This window comes from Cheilinus undulatus, linkage group 18, assembly GCF_018320785.1.
Source record: "Cheilinus undulatus linkage group 18, ASM1832078v1, whole genome shotgun sequence".
NCBI classification, from domain to species: Eukaryota; Metazoa; Chordata; class Actinopteri; order Labriformes; family Labridae; genus Cheilinus; species Cheilinus undulatus.
The window spans coordinates 27,262,708-27,279,232 of NC_054882.1; the positions used below are offsets into that span (position 1 = coordinate 27,262,708).

The 16,525-nt window shown below is 37.2% G+C and overlaps 2 protein-coding genes across 5 annotated transcripts in view; one reads left to right on the forward strand and one right to left on the reverse strand.

Annotated features, from left to right (window-relative positions):
• The first annotated feature begins 820 nt into the window (after positions 1 to 820).
• On the forward strand, positions 821 to 5,406 carry erg28 (ergosterol biosynthesis 28 homolog). Its single transcript, XM_041812673.1, has 5 exons — positions 821 to 943; positions 1,186 to 1,360; positions 3,491 to 3,581; positions 3,660 to 3,778; positions 3,852 to 5,406. Exons 2-5 carry the CDS (start codon positions 1,228 to 1,230, stop codon positions 3,938 to 3,940), a joined length of 432 nt encoding a protein of 143 aa, XP_041668607.1. The 5' UTR covers positions 821 to 943; positions 1,186 to 1,227; the 3' UTR covers positions 3,941 to 5,406.
• A 134-nt stretch (positions 5,407 to 5,540) lies between these two features.
• Positions 5,541 to 16,525, reverse strand: part of flvcr2a (FLVCR heme transporter 2a) — a 36,965-nt gene continuing 25,980 nt past the window's right edge. For 3 of the 4 annotated variants that reach the window (XM_041812671.1, XM_041812669.1, XM_041812670.1), the window contains exons 7-12: positions 14,469 to 14,579; positions 12,407 to 12,512; positions 12,218 to 12,329; positions 9,754 to 9,818; positions 8,468 to 8,586; positions 5,541 to 6,536 (exon numbers count right to left, since the gene is read on the reverse strand). In XM_041812671.1, the coding sequence (XP_041668605.1) occupies positions 8,512 to 8,586; positions 9,754 to 9,818; positions 12,218 to 12,329; positions 12,407 to 12,512; positions 14,469 to 14,579 (469 nt within the window). In that variant the 3' untranslated portion in view covers positions 5,541 to 6,536; positions 8,468 to 8,511. The remainder of the gene's footprint in view (positions 6,537 to 8,467; positions 8,587 to 9,753; positions 9,819 to 12,217; positions 12,330 to 12,406; positions 12,513 to 14,468; positions 14,580 to 16,525) is intronic. The other variant, XM_041812672.1, reaches the window with a different exon arrangement.

Here is a 16,525-nt window from a genome sequence, read left to right on the forward strand (position 1 = left end):
AGCAACAGAGAAGGGAGCATGCGCACTCGCGGCCAGTATTTATCTGCTCACATAACCAAACTATTTACTACATCCCTATGGCGGGGTTTAGGGCGGTTTTCGAATGGTGATAGCACATATATTCTCTTTGATTAAATAACATAGTTTATTTAATTATGGTTTAAAGGTAGCCTAAAATAAACTGACCAAGGCTAACGTTAATGTGGACAAAAGTCATAACGGCTTTATGTGTAATGCTGTATCTGAATGAGCCCCAGAAAAGCTTCAGATTAATTCGAATTAATTAATTAACTCCAATTAAAATAGCAAAATAACAATAACTAAATTCGGTATCATGAGTAAAAGGTATACGATTACATAGCTGTCACTATTAGCCACTGAATTGTAATATTTAGCCATTCATTTGACTAAAACAGTCTATGAATTAAGACAGCTATTACAAATACAGTCTAATTTGTCACCAAAATAAAATAAAACGCTTTTAAAAATGTTGTTGGTGTTCACTTATAGCTACATTTTGTTACAGGTAAAACAAGTTTAATTTCGTTTTAATCAAATAGCTCAGTAAGCTTCCATCAGTGCATGTTAAACAAAGGCATAAGTCATTACAGTGTACTATCTCACCCCACATGTTCTCTTTGGTTGAACGCAACCTAGTTTACAGTCGACAGGTGACTGGATTCTTTAAAACTATTGGCTTACGTAGAAAATGGGCGGAACCTAAGGCCAATACTGGCCAATCACATAAATGGCACGACTTGATGGAGCCATTTCTTCTTCCCTGCCATTGGTCAGAGCATCACTCCAAGATTGACATATTTACATTTTGTGAATTTAACATCGTACTTGGCTGGCCAGAGTCCCATTCAATTCTTTTGCATTTAAGTTTTCCATTTTTTATCATTGAGGCATGTTCGCTCTTCAATTCGACTGATACTGAAAGGTAAATTAACGAAAATCCATGTTATTTTAACAAAATTCTCTCGTTGGTTGTACTAACTAGGTTATAGCAACGCTAGCCGTCATGTTATTGCGTTTGTGTCATTGCTTCAGTATCGTTTGCTAGCAGTGTTGTTATATGTGACACAGTGAAATTATCTTTGTTATTCCAGCTGCACTTGCATAGACCTTCAGTCTGTAATTGTATTTCCTGCACTGACCACCCTGTCCCGTCCTCTCTGACAGGTGCGTCCACAGTCCGTGTAAAACGTCCCAACGTGAGAGAAGATGAGCCGCTTTCTGAACGTCCTGCGGAGCTGGTTGGTCATGGTGTCCGTCATCGCGATGGGAAACACTGTGCAGAGTTTCAGAGATCACAGTTTTCTGTCAGAGAAGCTCTACACAGGCACGCCTGAGTTTGGTAAGAAAAACAAGTTTTGCTGGCCATATTTTACAGGACGTGACAGCTTGACATGTTAAGAATCATATCAACATTTTTTCTTTGGCATTGCTTCAGTTAAAGGTCTACAAATTATCAATGAATGTTTATGAATTTATGCTTGTTAAAATGAATTTGTGATGAAGTATCAGTACTAGAAATTCATATGTATTAATAGTATATCATGCATGAATTCAAGCATTAATGCATTCACTAAGGTTTTGAATCATCATGACTCATAAAGTTAATCATTTCTTCATACATAAGTATGCACTTAAAGAAACAAGATATAAATTAATTTGGTAAAGTGTTAAGTTAATTTAGTTAAATGTTTTCTCACTGTTTGTAAACTGTCATTTTGATGACTACAAAGTTCAAACTAACTACTTTGATACTTTGTTAAACAGTGTAGAAATACTTAGTAAAGCATCAGCAAATACCCTGTAGACGAGGGTAGTTATTTTAGTGTTGCAGCTAGGGATGCACCGATGCATTGTTCTAACATTGGTCTTGCATGAAATTGGCCGTTTTTACAAATACCGGCATCATCGTAAGATATCAGTAACTAATATTTACCTGTTGTGTCATATCAATGTGCTGGCATCTAGCACACCTACCTGCTCTATGACAGGACAATTAGTTGAAAATTAATTATTAATACATATAATACAAATATTCGTGGGTTTTTTAGAATAGTTTACAAAAATCCTTCTTTCATTCTTGATTTTTTTTTAATTTTTTTAAATCAAAACAGTATTAACTGAAAATGATAATCCCCTTAAATATAGCAACTGATATCAAATTTGCATTACGAGCCAAAATAATCACAATTTGATATTTTTTCAATAAATGTATCTAATTTTGTGTTGGTTATAATATATAATGATTTATTGCTTGTTTTTTTTTAAATAATATACAAAATAAGGTACTTAAAAATAATTTTATATTAAATTGTAATCGCAAATAATTGGGGGGGGGGGTTATCCCAATTGGATTATTTTTGCAAATTGTTCAGCCCTACTGCTGACTTAAATAACAGATTTTGTACTGGGCAGAAGAAATAATATGCTCGACAAACTTATTTGTTTTCATGGTCAAACACTGGAAAAAATTCTGGTATTGTGGGTGTTTTACATCAAAAGAAGTGACAAAAAAACATTAGTATATGCAATTGGCTAAATTGTCTTTTTAATTTTTGTTATCAGCCCTAATTTTTTACAATCGGTGCATCTCTAATGCATTAATGCATGTGGTTTTGATCTGATACATTTTTGAACAGAAAGTCAAGGTACCACTCTGAAGTGTCTTCCCAGTCAGTCAGACTCAGTGTAGCTGCTACAGGTATTGATAATACAACTGGACGAAAACATGAAGCCTTGGCTACTTCAGGTCCAAAGTTTATAATAATAAAACAGAAAATAAGGAATTTCAACTGTTCTTATGAGGAACTGGAGACTCCAAAAAGGATTGAGGTTGGCAGATTTTATTTCTATATAGTGCTCCCTGTAGAAAAGACATTATTATCAATAAAGCTTCCAGTGGTGAGCTGTGTCACTTATATCATTAACTTTTTGTTTGTTTTAAGCCTGACCAATTAATTAATTGGTCAGGCTGCTGTGAAGTTTTTATCCTGAAATGGTTAACATGGTTGGAATGCTGAGAATCAGAGCTTTTTGGCAGTGTATAACATGTTATTTTTACATTTTGTAAATAACTGAATAGTTTAAAAAAACTGCTGGCCTGTGGGTGGGCCCTTGGATTATTACAGGGTTAAACAATTAGACCTGATGTACAATATGTGGTTTTACAATCAACTACCACTGTTTGCATGTTTTTAATTCTGTTGAAGTCAGATAATTGCTTTGCTTTATTTGAAGGTCCACAATTGTGATGAAGAGATGATGATGTAACCATGATTACTCTTGGTAAATTGGTCAGTTGTTTGTCTTGTCCCTTTAAGTGCAGACTCACCTGAAGAAATCATTATCATCATGAGTAAAGGAGATTTAAAGACCATTCATTAATGTATGTAGTCAGGCTAACAATACTATTGATGCATGTGTGTTACTGAGAGTCTAGAGTCTAATCTTCAGTGTCTTTTCACGTCATCAGTAAACGGTCTCCAAGCTCGAACATTCGGCATTTGGACGCTGCTGTCATCAATCATCCGCTGTGCCTGTGCCATTGATATCCAGAACAGAACGTAAGACAGCTCCTCACTTCTCTAACTGTGTTTCTGTTGGCAGAATGAATATGTTCTTACTCTTTTTCACTCCTGCAGGCTGTATCACATCACATTATGGACGTTTGTGCTGGCGTTAGGCCACTTTCTGTCTGAAGCATTCATCTACAAAACTGCACCTCTGACGATAGGCGTCATGGCACCTCTCATTGTAGCGAGTGAGTAAAGAAATTTTAAGCCACATCAATACATCTTTAAAAATCTTAATGACATTCCTCTTTGTTTCTGCAGGTTTCTCTGTCATAGGAATGCTGATTGGATTCCAGTGTTTTCCAGAGTCACAGGAGGAAGTTGGAGCTCGACAGAAGAAGCGTAACTGAATCTAGGTCGTCTGATTTTCCTCTGGTCCACTGAACCGATGGCCATGATTACCACAGGACACTTGTGGGTCTATTTGAATCGCTGCTTGTTGCCTTGAAGAACATCAGATATGGATTTAAATGACTATTACTTCTTTTAAAGACTTTATATATTTCTATCTGGGCTGTAGTTAATGTTTTCTAAGCTGATATTTTGCTGCTACAAACAGTTTTTACATACGCCTGTAATAAAATAACAATTGTTAAGGTTAAAAGTCCATTATAAAAGATCTTCATCTGTTTATGTTGATGCCTGTAGTTTCAAGTCAGTCTGATTTTAAACTTTTGGAGTTGCAGTTCTGACAGTGGGGTTTGGAAGTGTTTGATTTGTGACACCAGATGTCCACTTTCAATACTTTACATTTAGTCTTGATTTTATTAAGAACTCAGAAAAATTTACAGTATAAAACTATGCTCTTTATTACAAAGGCTCACAAACACATTGGTCAGCAGTTATTCTTCATGTTTGTTCTGTGCTGTGAAAATTTTACACCCTTTAAAATGAAATTATGCACAATTATTCTATAAAAGGTTTTAAAACTGTGATTTCGTTTGCATTTATTACCAGTGCATGAAGAAGGTTCTGTCATGTTTTATGCGCAGCTTACATTTAAAAATATCACTTCTTGAACTATGGTGACTCGGCTTATGACCAACAGAAAAGCATTAAAAAAATTGGCCAATTCTGCTATTTTAAAGTCCCTGTAAAGTGATTTAAAAATCTTTATTTTTAGTTTGTTGTATGATAGGCCACTGTTGTAATTTGACCACCTGGCTAAATTTAAGACATGAAAAAAAATCTCTAAATTTATCAAATTAACTTCAAATCATGAAAAATTGGGGTGTGGGCGTGTCGGTTGAATGATCTGAAGCCATGCCCACTCACAACAAATATGATCCTCTCAAAAAAAAAAAAAAAAAAAAAAAGCTTCTGATCAGAGCACAGCTGCTTGGCTCTTTGCCAGCGCAAAAGACAGAAGTTGGGATTAAATTTACTGTTTTCTGGCACAAATCTCTCTGTTACTACACGTTTAATAGCCTGTAGGCCACCGTAGCTGACAGATTCAGGAAGTTTAACTCACAGTGGTACGGACCAGGCAATTCCCCATCAAGACTGGTGATGTCGGGCTCAGATTTTAGCTCAAATTAAACCAAGCCAGGAAAGAGGTGATCAGCTTTATAACAGTCTAAATAAAAAAAAAAATCAATCACATTTAGATCTCATTGTTTTTATATATTTACAGCAACCTTATTCCAACATATCTAAAGTGTTAAGACAAAGTTTGGATTTCACTTCACAGGGACTTTAATATCTTGTTTTGCACTGAAATATACAACAATAGTTTTCTTGCTTAGCTTATGTCATTTGAAGCAAAACAGTCTCCATTTGAGACTTGCTTTTATTTATTTATTTTTTAATATTACTTTGTTACTTTAGTAACAAGCAATAAAAACACCACACTGTTAGCAGTATGAAGAAAGATCACTATAGCGAGTTATTTGTTAACTCAAAGGGTGTACAAGTCTTTACAGCGCAGCAAAAATGTCCTTAAGATGCCAGTTAAAGAACGAGAACCTTTTAAAATCACATAAAAATCATTAAAAACAGGAACTAACCATAATACATCAACATGAACACAGTATGAAGTACATTTCTCAGTAACAACTTCACCACCTAAACAGATTACACATAAAAACATAATGTGCAAAATGATGATCCAAGCATGATCTGCCTGATCTTTCAATCATGTTTTCTGCTATTCTGATATGCTTAATGGTGTGTGTTGATCCAGGTAACTTTCAGATTTTCTCATTCAGTTCCTGACAAACTGATCCTCCAAAGTGTGATCCGATGCACAGCATCAATCCTATTTATTATCAGCAGTATCAAAGGTAAAACTTCCATGTGATCCTGAGCATGAAAACCATGGTAGGAAAACACATCACAGTCTGCATTTCATTGAAGCAATGCAAAGACAGTACAGCTACACAGAATATTGGTCCACGATGAGGAAGCACTAACAGTGTGAATATTGCTTATTAGAGTCCTTAACTCTATATTAATAATAATAATAATAATAATGATGATGAACAGAGGGAGAGTGGAAAAAACAGACTAAGAAGTCCAAGAGCGTTGTGATTGTGGAGTGACAATAAAAACAGCTGCACTGCACTAAAAATGTGAAACACATTAAATAAAAATAATAACACTAACTTTTACTAAACATGTTGTTTTAAAATAAATGTAGTTCTGAGTGTGTTCCCCTTGTGCATGATTGGTTTGTGCTTGCTTTTGGATGTGTTAAGATGCGCTTGGGATATCAGTCCATCTCTCTGGTGTTGAAGCCAAAGCGATGTATTGTACAGTACTAGAAAGCCTCACAGATTGCTGCTCAGTATGAACTCAGTCTCACTCTTCATGGCAGCTTCCTCTTGTGCGCGTGTTTGTATGTCAGTGTTTCTGATGATTTTATCAGTGCAGAGGTAGTCCTCAAAGCTTCTTCTCATTCAGGATTACAGATGGTGAGGTGCCTCCCTCTACATCAGCTGTTTTTGTCTATAAAAGGACAAAAGACAGAAAAAAACAAATACAGTGACACCATCAAACAAATTAATGTTTTCAAAGCTCCTGTCACAAACTCTTTTAGCTTCAATTCTTGCACCCCCTGTCAACAAAATGGTTACATCTTTTTGCTGATCTTGTCTTGTACACGGTAGAATATTCTTAGGTGAAACGTTTGCTGTTAAAATGTAAACAAAGGATGTTTTGCCTGTGTAATGTAAATAATTTTACATACACCTACACAACAGCAGTGTTTTCAAGCATCAGAACAACTGTACAGATGTTTAAATCTTGTTGCTGATGGTTGTTTGCTTTTGAAGGTCATTCAGAGGTAAATCTAAGTCCGTTTCTTGTCCAGGTAAAAACTTCACACAGGAGCTTTAGTGAAAAGATTAAAAGATTTAAAACAGGTGTATAAAAGTGAAAAACAGTAACATAGAATTAAAGTCAATGAAATGTTGAATGATCTAGGATGCTTCCTAAAGAGGGCAGGTCTAGAGCATAATAATAATTAAAATAATAATAACAATAAGTTGTTATATTATTATTACGGAATAATAATAAATGTAATAATAATAACAATGAATGTAATAATAATAAACATAATTATAATAACTATGGTAATACAGATAATAATCATGATCATAATATTATCTATCTATCTCTCTGTGTGTGTATATATATATATAAAAATTATGATAATCATAATAATGATGTTAAAGAAATAATAATAATGATAAAAATAGTTATAGAAGTAGAAGAAGAAAAGTTGTTTTTATTATTAGATTATGAAATAATAAAAGTGATAATAATGATAATAATAATAAGCATAATAATAATAATAATAATGAAACAATAACAATAATTATAATGTTAATTATGTTAAATAACTAATAATATTTATAAGACTCCTGCTAATAATAATGTCAATAATGAAGATAATAATAATTATAGTCATTGTTGTTATTATGAAATAATACATGTGGTAATAATAATAATAATAATAATAATAATAATAATAATGATGATGATGATGATGATGAAATGTATAACCCTTTTTAAAAGGGTTGTGAAAAATGTTTTTTAAAACCTGCTTGGACTGTTTTAAGTATAACTGATTTGATCTTTAAAGCTTCTGTGAGGATTTTAAAGCTGGTTATAAAACAGGCAGACATTTATCCTGGCTACTTTTTAGGAATTCTAAGAGCAAACAAGACCATGAGCTCCAAGATTTAAAAGTTCTTTTCATTTTTTGTTTTGTTTTGTCATGCCTTTGATTACTGCTGTGAGGTAGGTGTCTAAAACGAGTTAATGCTTTAACAGCTATTGATTATATGTTTCATGGCAAAAACTCACAGGACAACAGGATATTTTTCATCAGGAAACACAAAAACAGAAAGTGTCTCACATGAGCTTTAATATGATTTATTTTTCTAGGACTTGAGATCCACTATGCATAATTAAAAACCACAGTAGAAGCAGGTAAACCTCAAAATTCAACAGGTGATTATTAAATTAAGTTAAATATACTGTAAAGAATTACTTAAAGCTGTTTATAGACAAACACAGCATGGTTTTAACCATCAACAACAGTAACAACAGGTTCTTTGGTATTAGAGAGTAACCAGCCCTCAGAGTTTCAGCTTTGTACTTCATAAACACCATCACAATGTCATAAAAGTCCAAGGTAAACTACCACTGCTGAAGACTTAAGTTCATACATTATCAGTCCTGTTCACAATCTGAGGGAGAACAACTACACTACCCACAACTATAACTCTAATACTCCGCTGAAAAAAATGCTCTGAGGGTGTAATTACTCTTTAAAAAGATGAAAATGTTTATTTCGTGGTTGACGTTACCCTTGCCCATTGAGTGTGTGCGTGCTGTATAGTGTGACTGCTGCACAGCGTGTGTGCCCCTACCTTTGCAGGTGTGTGTTTTGGTTTAATGAGGTTGTGGGTTTGTGTCATGACTGCCGTTGCCAGGGGCTGCTGCACGCTGTTGCCCCGTAGTCCTGCACCGACGACACGGAGCCTGTAGGCTGGAACGATAACTTGGGTGTCACACCTCTGAGGCACCACCTCAGGGGCCACCTCATGATCAAATATCATCTCCACCACCAGCCTACCTCCACCAAACCCTGTGCACCAAAGCTCTGCTGCCTGCTGCATGCACTGGTATGGTTTCTGTCAACTCATCAGGCAGCAAAAAGGCCAAAAAACTAATAAGTTAGTGGAAGCTGATATGCACTGTTTTTGATCACCTGATAGTAATCCATTACATTACACAGAACTGTCTCAGTAGTAACACAGGTAAGGTGGTGGTGGTTGTCTTGGTTAGTTTACACGATTCAGCTGCCTTTTTGTTATCAGAATCATAAGCTTATGAAAAGAGCTTGTCTCAAACAAGGCAACAAATGAGCTGCAGAAGATGCAACATGTAGTAAGAGCTTGTCCATCATGAAGTGAAATTTTAAAGGTGTTACTGAGCAGCTGGATACCACTTCATGTTTTTGGCATCACAAAATCAAATCTGAGACATGCAACATACCGTAGACATGAGCCACTCATAAGAACTGTTTTAATGATGCATATCCCAGATAGAGGGCATTAAAGTTGTGTTTTTTATTATCAGTGGTTTGTGTTTTGTTGTTATCTTATTTTCAGTGGCTTGTGACAGAGAACTGATCTGTGTGACAGCTGGCGACTGCACCAAAATGAAAATATAACAAAACTCTTCATGCTAAACAGGATTTGGTTTAACAGAATATGACTGTCAGAAGCAAAAAGGTCCACAAACCAGGAAGCCCCAAACATGCTTGTAAACCTGCAAAATTATCAGGTGTTTGACCTTTTTGCTTCTTTATATTTTAGATCCAGCACCCACTGATGGATGTGCATGTCTTATTAGCCTTCCCTATGACAGAAAATGGTTGTTAACATGCAGTTAGAACCAGTTGCAGAGCTGTCAGACAGAGCAGAACTGTGCAAACAGCGTGAGAGGAGAGGAGGATTTTAGTGAGTTTAAAAGGGAAAGTTTCAACCCGTGCAGTAGTGCCACCCCTGCATTCCCCCCATGGCGTGCATGCTTCAGTGTGAGGAGTCGGCAGTCAGCCCAGAGACAGGGCGGCATCTCACACATTCCCTCTGCACAGAGATGTGAAGATCCCACCTCTGACTTCTTGTTGTGCACAAGCACATGTACTTACGCTCGCTGTCTGCACCTCAACCTGCATGTTGGCCTTCTGTCGTCTGAGGTCAGATTTGATGAATCCTGTGTAGGACACGATGAGATCAGTCAGTCTCCAAGTCTTTACCAATGCCATCTCAAGACACAGATCTAGACTGGACACTGTATTACATAATTTACAAAGACCAAACATTAATCCACTAGCATGGCACTGAGCAACAGTTAGCAAAGTTACATTAGCAAAGAAAAAGTTCCTCTTAAAAGGCAGAAACATTGAGCAGAACCAGACTCATGATGAACAGCGATCTGCTGGAGCTTTGATGGGTTTTAGTAAATGAAAACATTTGACTGAAAGCAGGTGGACATTTGGTGTTTGTCAGAAGAAACAGAATAATGTTAACAGTTCTGTACATTTAATAATCAACTTACACCATGATTTAAGTGGCGTTACAGTAGTGACCTAGCTCAGTGACTTAGCAACCCATTTGACAAAATGGTTTTCAGAGTTATGCTACAACATGATGCAGCTAATTTTGTGTTAATGGTGTTGAGTTGCAGGTATTATGTAAGAGTATTACAGACGTTCTTAACTGGTGGGTCAGAGCACAAAAGTGGGTCATGGAGCTGCTTTGGTTGTGAATGTGCGCCAAAAAGTTACTGGAAAAAAGTCTATGGGCCTCATTCACCTTTATCTTTTTAAGATTTTTCCTAAATTTGTTCTTAATATAGAGAAAACATAGTCAGATTCATGACTCATAGTGTTGCTCACCTGTTTTCCTAAAACTGATGAATGCAGTGTGCTCGTAGGCTGGAAGCTTGTGCATGTTTTTCCTAATAAGCATATAGAGATGCCCCTTTATGCCCATTTAAGGACATAGGACTGCAGGGATCAAATAAACAATATAAACCACTGCACACCGGACACCCAGGAGAAATACTTGGTTCAAAAGTAGATTTAGTGCTGCTCCAAATGAAACACAAATGGGCAGATTTAATGATATGCTTAGTGCCAATAGTAGATAATATATGTTGCAAATACATAAATGAGATGATGGAATTAATATGGGTTGGATGTGGACTGTTGGTGCACAGCCATTTTCAGGTCTCTCAAGAGATGTTAGATAGGGTTACAGATGGCTCTGGCTGGGCCACTCTAGGACATTCACAGAGTTGGCCCTAAGTCGCTGCTGTGTTGTCTTGACTGCAAAGGAACAGGTTTTCATTGAGGATATCTCTGCACTGCTCCATTCAGTTCTTCTCTCAATCCTGACCAGCCTCCCAGTCCTTGCTGTTGAAAAACACCCCCACAGCATGATGCTTCCATCATGTTTCACTGTTAGGATGATATTGGGCAGGTTATGAGGGGTGCCTGGTTTCCTCCAGACATAACATTTAGAAATTAGGCCATACAGTTCAATCTTACTTTCAACAGACAAGAGAATCTTGTTTCTCACATTCTGAGAGTCCTTTAGGTACTTTTTTGCAAACTCCAAACTGGCTTTTACATGCTTTGCACTGAGGAGAGGCTTCTGTCTAGCCACTCTGCAATAAAGTCCAGTTCAGAAGAGGGCAGCAGTAATGGCTGGCCATCTGGAACTTTATCCCATCTCCACACAGGATTTCTGGAGCTTAGAGTTAACATCAGGTTCTTGGTCACCTCTCTTACTAAGGCCCTTCTCCCTGATCGCTCAGTTTGGCTGGGTAGCCAGCTCTTGCTTGTGCCAGTCTTCTATTTGAGAATTATGGAGGCCACCATGCTCTTGGGAGCCCTCAGTGCAGCAGAATTTTTTTGTAGCCTTCCCCAAATCTGTGCCTTGCAACAATCTTGTCTCAGTCTGCAGGCAGTTTCTCTGACCTCATGGCATGGTTTTTGTGCTGATATGCATTGTCAGCTGTGAGGCCTTCTAGGACTCAAGTCATGCCCAATCAATTAAATTTATCACATTTGGACTCCAATCAAGGTGTAGCAACATCTCAGTAACGACTGAGAAATGGGAGGAAAATTTTAAACATTTAAAGAGTTGTTGCAAAGAGTCTGGATTCGTATGTAAATGTGGTATTTTAGTTTTTTACATTTTTAGTAAAGGAACAATAATGTCTAAAATTATACTTTCACTTTGTCTTGATGGGGTACTGGGTGTGGATTAGAGAGTAAAGATGAATTTAAACAAATGTAGCATCAGACTGCAATATAACATTGAAAAAAGTCAAGGTTGGAGCAGATAAATGCAGATTCTACAATTATCCACTAGGGTGCACTGTTACCCTTTTAAACGTTGAGACTGAACGTGTAACTTAAAGATTATTCACACAATGAAAAGGTTTTTGTTTCTTCGTTTGCACGACCTTTAAGATAGGGAAGGACTTACTTAATGCCTTTGATGTCACATCCTTGATGTCAAAAGCTGCTGACATTAGATCAACACTCGCTGTTTTTAGTATTTTGTTAAAGAAAGCATGCTGAGAAAAGGTTTAAATCTCACCTGTCATTACTGATCCTATTAGCAGAAAGATGCAAAGGAAGATGTTTCCTGCCAAAGTGCCCCATGCATCGATAATCTTCCCCTGGGCAATGGTGAAAACGATTCCAAAGATCTGAAATGAGAGGCAGGCAAACTTGTCCTTTGTCCACTCCATGTTTCAACGCCTTAAAAAGTGCTGATAATGCTAACCTGAGCTGAACAGTTGAGGAGTCCTGATGACGTTCCTTCTGATTCTGGATAGGTGAGCTCTACTGCAAACTCAAAGCCCAGAGGGAGATACCCTGTCATGAAGAAGCTGCAGACAGACAGACAGACACTGAGGATTAAATTACAGCTCAAACAAAAGTCCATTCTGCAGCCGTTTTTATCACAAAAGAGGAAAAGAAAGCCAGCTCAATAGATGTACAAGTAGGCCATGTGTATGTTATTGCTGTATAATACATCCTGTCTGGGTTTTAGGGAATAAAAACCAGACGGAGGATTTGCCATGGAAACCAGCTCCGAGCTTAATCAGCTTACCAGAAATAGCAAAATTGTAAAGACATGGCATGTAGACTGGGGAATGAGAATATTTTCACTTTGACAAGCTGTGCTAATATCTGAAAGAAACATGAACATTTAAAGTCAGAGGACCTGTGGAGATCAAATGTTAGAGACAAGGTTTATTCCAAACTTAAGATTCAACATGTAAACTGTCTCTTCATACGTGTGCCACAATAAGGTGTCTCTTTTGAGTCTTGGTGGTGGAACTGAACCCACAGATGAGGCCTCCCACTAATATTATCAACTTGAAGGGCTACAAATCAAGACCTGTAGATTAGAATGACCAGATTTTACATGATTTCAAACGTAAATATCAGAGTAAGGTTTCCCAGACCCACTTCAATATTAATTATTGTTTAAGTGAAGTGCAGTGAATGTGTCTTAAGTGATTGTAATATAAAGGCACCTGTATCTGAAAGGTCAAGTCACTGGTTTATCAGCATTCCTAGCTACCATTACACCATGAAGACAAAAGAACACTCCAGACAACTTGGAGAAAATGTTATTGGAAAGTACAAGTTAAGGAATGGATACTTCTGGCCTAGAGAGACTCTGCATAAAACAACTGTTGTCTGGGTTCTTCATCAGTCAAAGTTTTATGGGAATGCAGAATACAGGATAATCCTGGAGGACAATCTTATTCAGTCTGCAAGAGAACTACGACTTGGGAGAAGATTTCTTTTCCAGCAAGATAATGAGCTGAAGCATACAGCTAAAACTACACAGAAATTGTTTAAAGACAACAAGGTGAATGTTCTGGAGTGACTGAGTCAAAGGCCAAACCTCAATCCAATAGAGAATTTGTGGCTGATTCCCATGCAACCTGACAGAGTTTGGGCAGTTTTGCAAAGAAGAATGGAGTAAAATTGCAGTGTTCAGATGTACAAGCCGGACTGAGACCTGTCCACACAGACTCAGTGCTGTGATTGCAGTCAAAGGTGCATCTGCTAAATACTGACTCGAAGGGGTGAATATTTATGCAGTCACTTACTTTACATATTTTTATTTAATTGACATTACTTTGTAGAAATCTGTAGAAATAATTCCCATGCAACGGAAATATAAAACAGTCTATCTGGCATGTCAGGTTACACTGCTTATTCAAAAGTGTGGCAAAAGTAAACCTCATAGAGTAGGGGTGTCCAAACTATGGCCCGTGGACCAAATGTGGCCTGCGGCCCATTTTTGATTGGCCCGCTGCAACCTCTAACCATAATATGAAATATGGCCAACATTTCAACAAGGCAGTGCTACCATGCTAATTCTGTAAACAAACATTTTAACAAGAAAAATGTATTGATTTGAGGTGTTGTGGCTTAATCAAGATGACACTGTAAATGGAAACCATATTGGCAACCAAAATGATAATAATATTTAGATTTGTAATGCCCTGATGGATTATGGGGGCTAATAGCAGCACCAAGAGTGTTTTAGAGCCGACCAGGGCCCCCTGAAATCTGATTTTCCTCCCCGAAATCCTTAAAATGATTGGCATTTGGCCTGTCAGCTATTAACTAGCTGTTTAAACATACCCAATCACGAAGCATATCTTAACCATCATAAGATTGGTTGTACTAACTTTACTATCCTCAAGGTGAGACATATGAAAGTGGCCCCACCATCCTAGTTTTAGTTTAACCATATTTTTTTACCCAATAATGTTCAAGACCTGGTTGTGATGTTTACAAGAATATAACCATTGACCTACCCTAAAAGTCCAGCCATGACGAACACCAACCACAAGTGACCCAGGTTGAGGGTGAAGGCGTAGACCAGCATCCCGATCAGAGAGAGGAGGTAAATGCCCAAGGTGGTTTGTCTGAGGAGACAGAAGAAGAAAATTTATGAAATGGTCTAAAAGATTTATAACTGCTTAGCCAGCTGTGTTTGTGTGTACTTCAATACTTTAGTAACTCTGAATAGTCTATTAGAAATTCAGTTTAATCTGATTTGATCTTAATATTAAAGTCTTAATCTTGTTACAAGGCTCGTTTACTACTACCCGGTAAAGCTGATCAGAGCAAGAAAAACCTCCTGTATTATTATATTATAGAAGTTATTTGGTCGCCAAGCAGCTTAAGATTTTCATCAAATATTACATCTTCTTTGGCCTAACTTAAACTCTAAGCCCAGTTTGGAAGAAAACTTTGATTACAGGCTCAGTCCTCAGTAACTCCATTCCTCATCAAAGTGCTTTATTTCACTAGTCAAACTCAACTAGATATAAAAGCTAAAAAAAAAAGAAAATTCTATCTTTACGGGACTGAATACATTAAATATTCAAAGTATTTAGTCTGCTTAACATAGGCTGTTTTCCAGCTGGTTCCCTCATTCTTCAGCATCAAAAATACCCCCTTGTCATTATAAAGGCTGCCTGCAAAAACAGGCTCTCTCTTGTGAAACTGTGTGGTGTACAACCATGCGTAAAATAATGCTACAAAACATTTTCATTCCAATAACAGAGTCCTTGAACTTTCCGAAATGGGACAATAGGAGTGTGAAGGTCAACATCATAGATGTGGGCCTGTATGCTTTAACAGTGAAGCATCCAAATGGCATGAAAAGAATCTGAGGATGGAAATTTTTCCACCAGTCACAGTAGCTTTCATTCTAGTTCAGCAGAAGCACTGTACCCGACATCTATCACTCAATAAAATACTGAAAATGAGTGGGAAAAGTACTGAAAGGCACAACATAAGAGATAGCATCCATGATCAGATACTTATTTTTATTTTCCATGTGAAATAGTGAGGCACAAAGCCTGAGATGTGGCTCGTAGAGAAAAGCCTGTCAGTACAGATAAGCAGAGAGCAACATCAGATCTTAAACGCAGCTCTGTTGGATTCTCATTCATGCCCACATTGAACAAAAGCTCTGATTCGCTTGGACATCTCACTGTGAACGGGTCATTTAAAATACATCCAAGCAGATCAATCAGCAATGCTGACACTGTGACTAAGTGCTGACCATAACTCAAAATGTTATCACAGGTTCAACTTAAAGAAGTTAACATTTGACACCTTGACATGCTAGCTGCCCAAGCAGCTTTATCATTCTATCTGTGTTTATTTTTATCTAATTTTTAAAAATATTCTGACAAATTCATCCATTCTGACACCAAGAGCTTTAGATTAGTTAGTCTGGTTTCCTAAATGAATTAATGATGCATCTCACTTGATGCAGCTGAGTTAGGCACCCGAGTCTAAGTCTATTATGGTTAAACATGCCTGCAAAACACACCAACCAAATCTTTGCAGTTAATCTCATCAGCAGTGACTAATATGTTGTCTCGAAAAAAAACCACAAATTGATGCCTATTTGATAGTTCAGTTTCTGGCTGGCATCCCTGCAGCTGGCTTTTGTTTACAACCATGCCCCCAATCCCACATGCACCTTGACGCGCGCGAAGGTGCGAGAGCCCATTCAGTGCTGCTTGCAGCCCTAGTTTCCATCATGTCTGCTGTGTATGCCTGCTCTTTGTTTGTCTGAAACTCAGGTGAAATGTCAGGTAGGTTTCCTGGTTAAATAGGGGTTAAATAAATAAAATAATACATGTGAAAGGAGGAGCCGGGTAAGCCTACAACTTTTATACACAAGGATGAACATAATGACACAAATCCTATAAATGTACTTTAAAAATCAGATAAAGCTCACTATCGTCTGAATCACATGCAAGACAGCCCACGGTTTGCTCCCAGCATCCATGCCTTTACACAAGAAATTCAGCTGTAATAACCCTAACATTGTTTTAATGTGGACACCCTG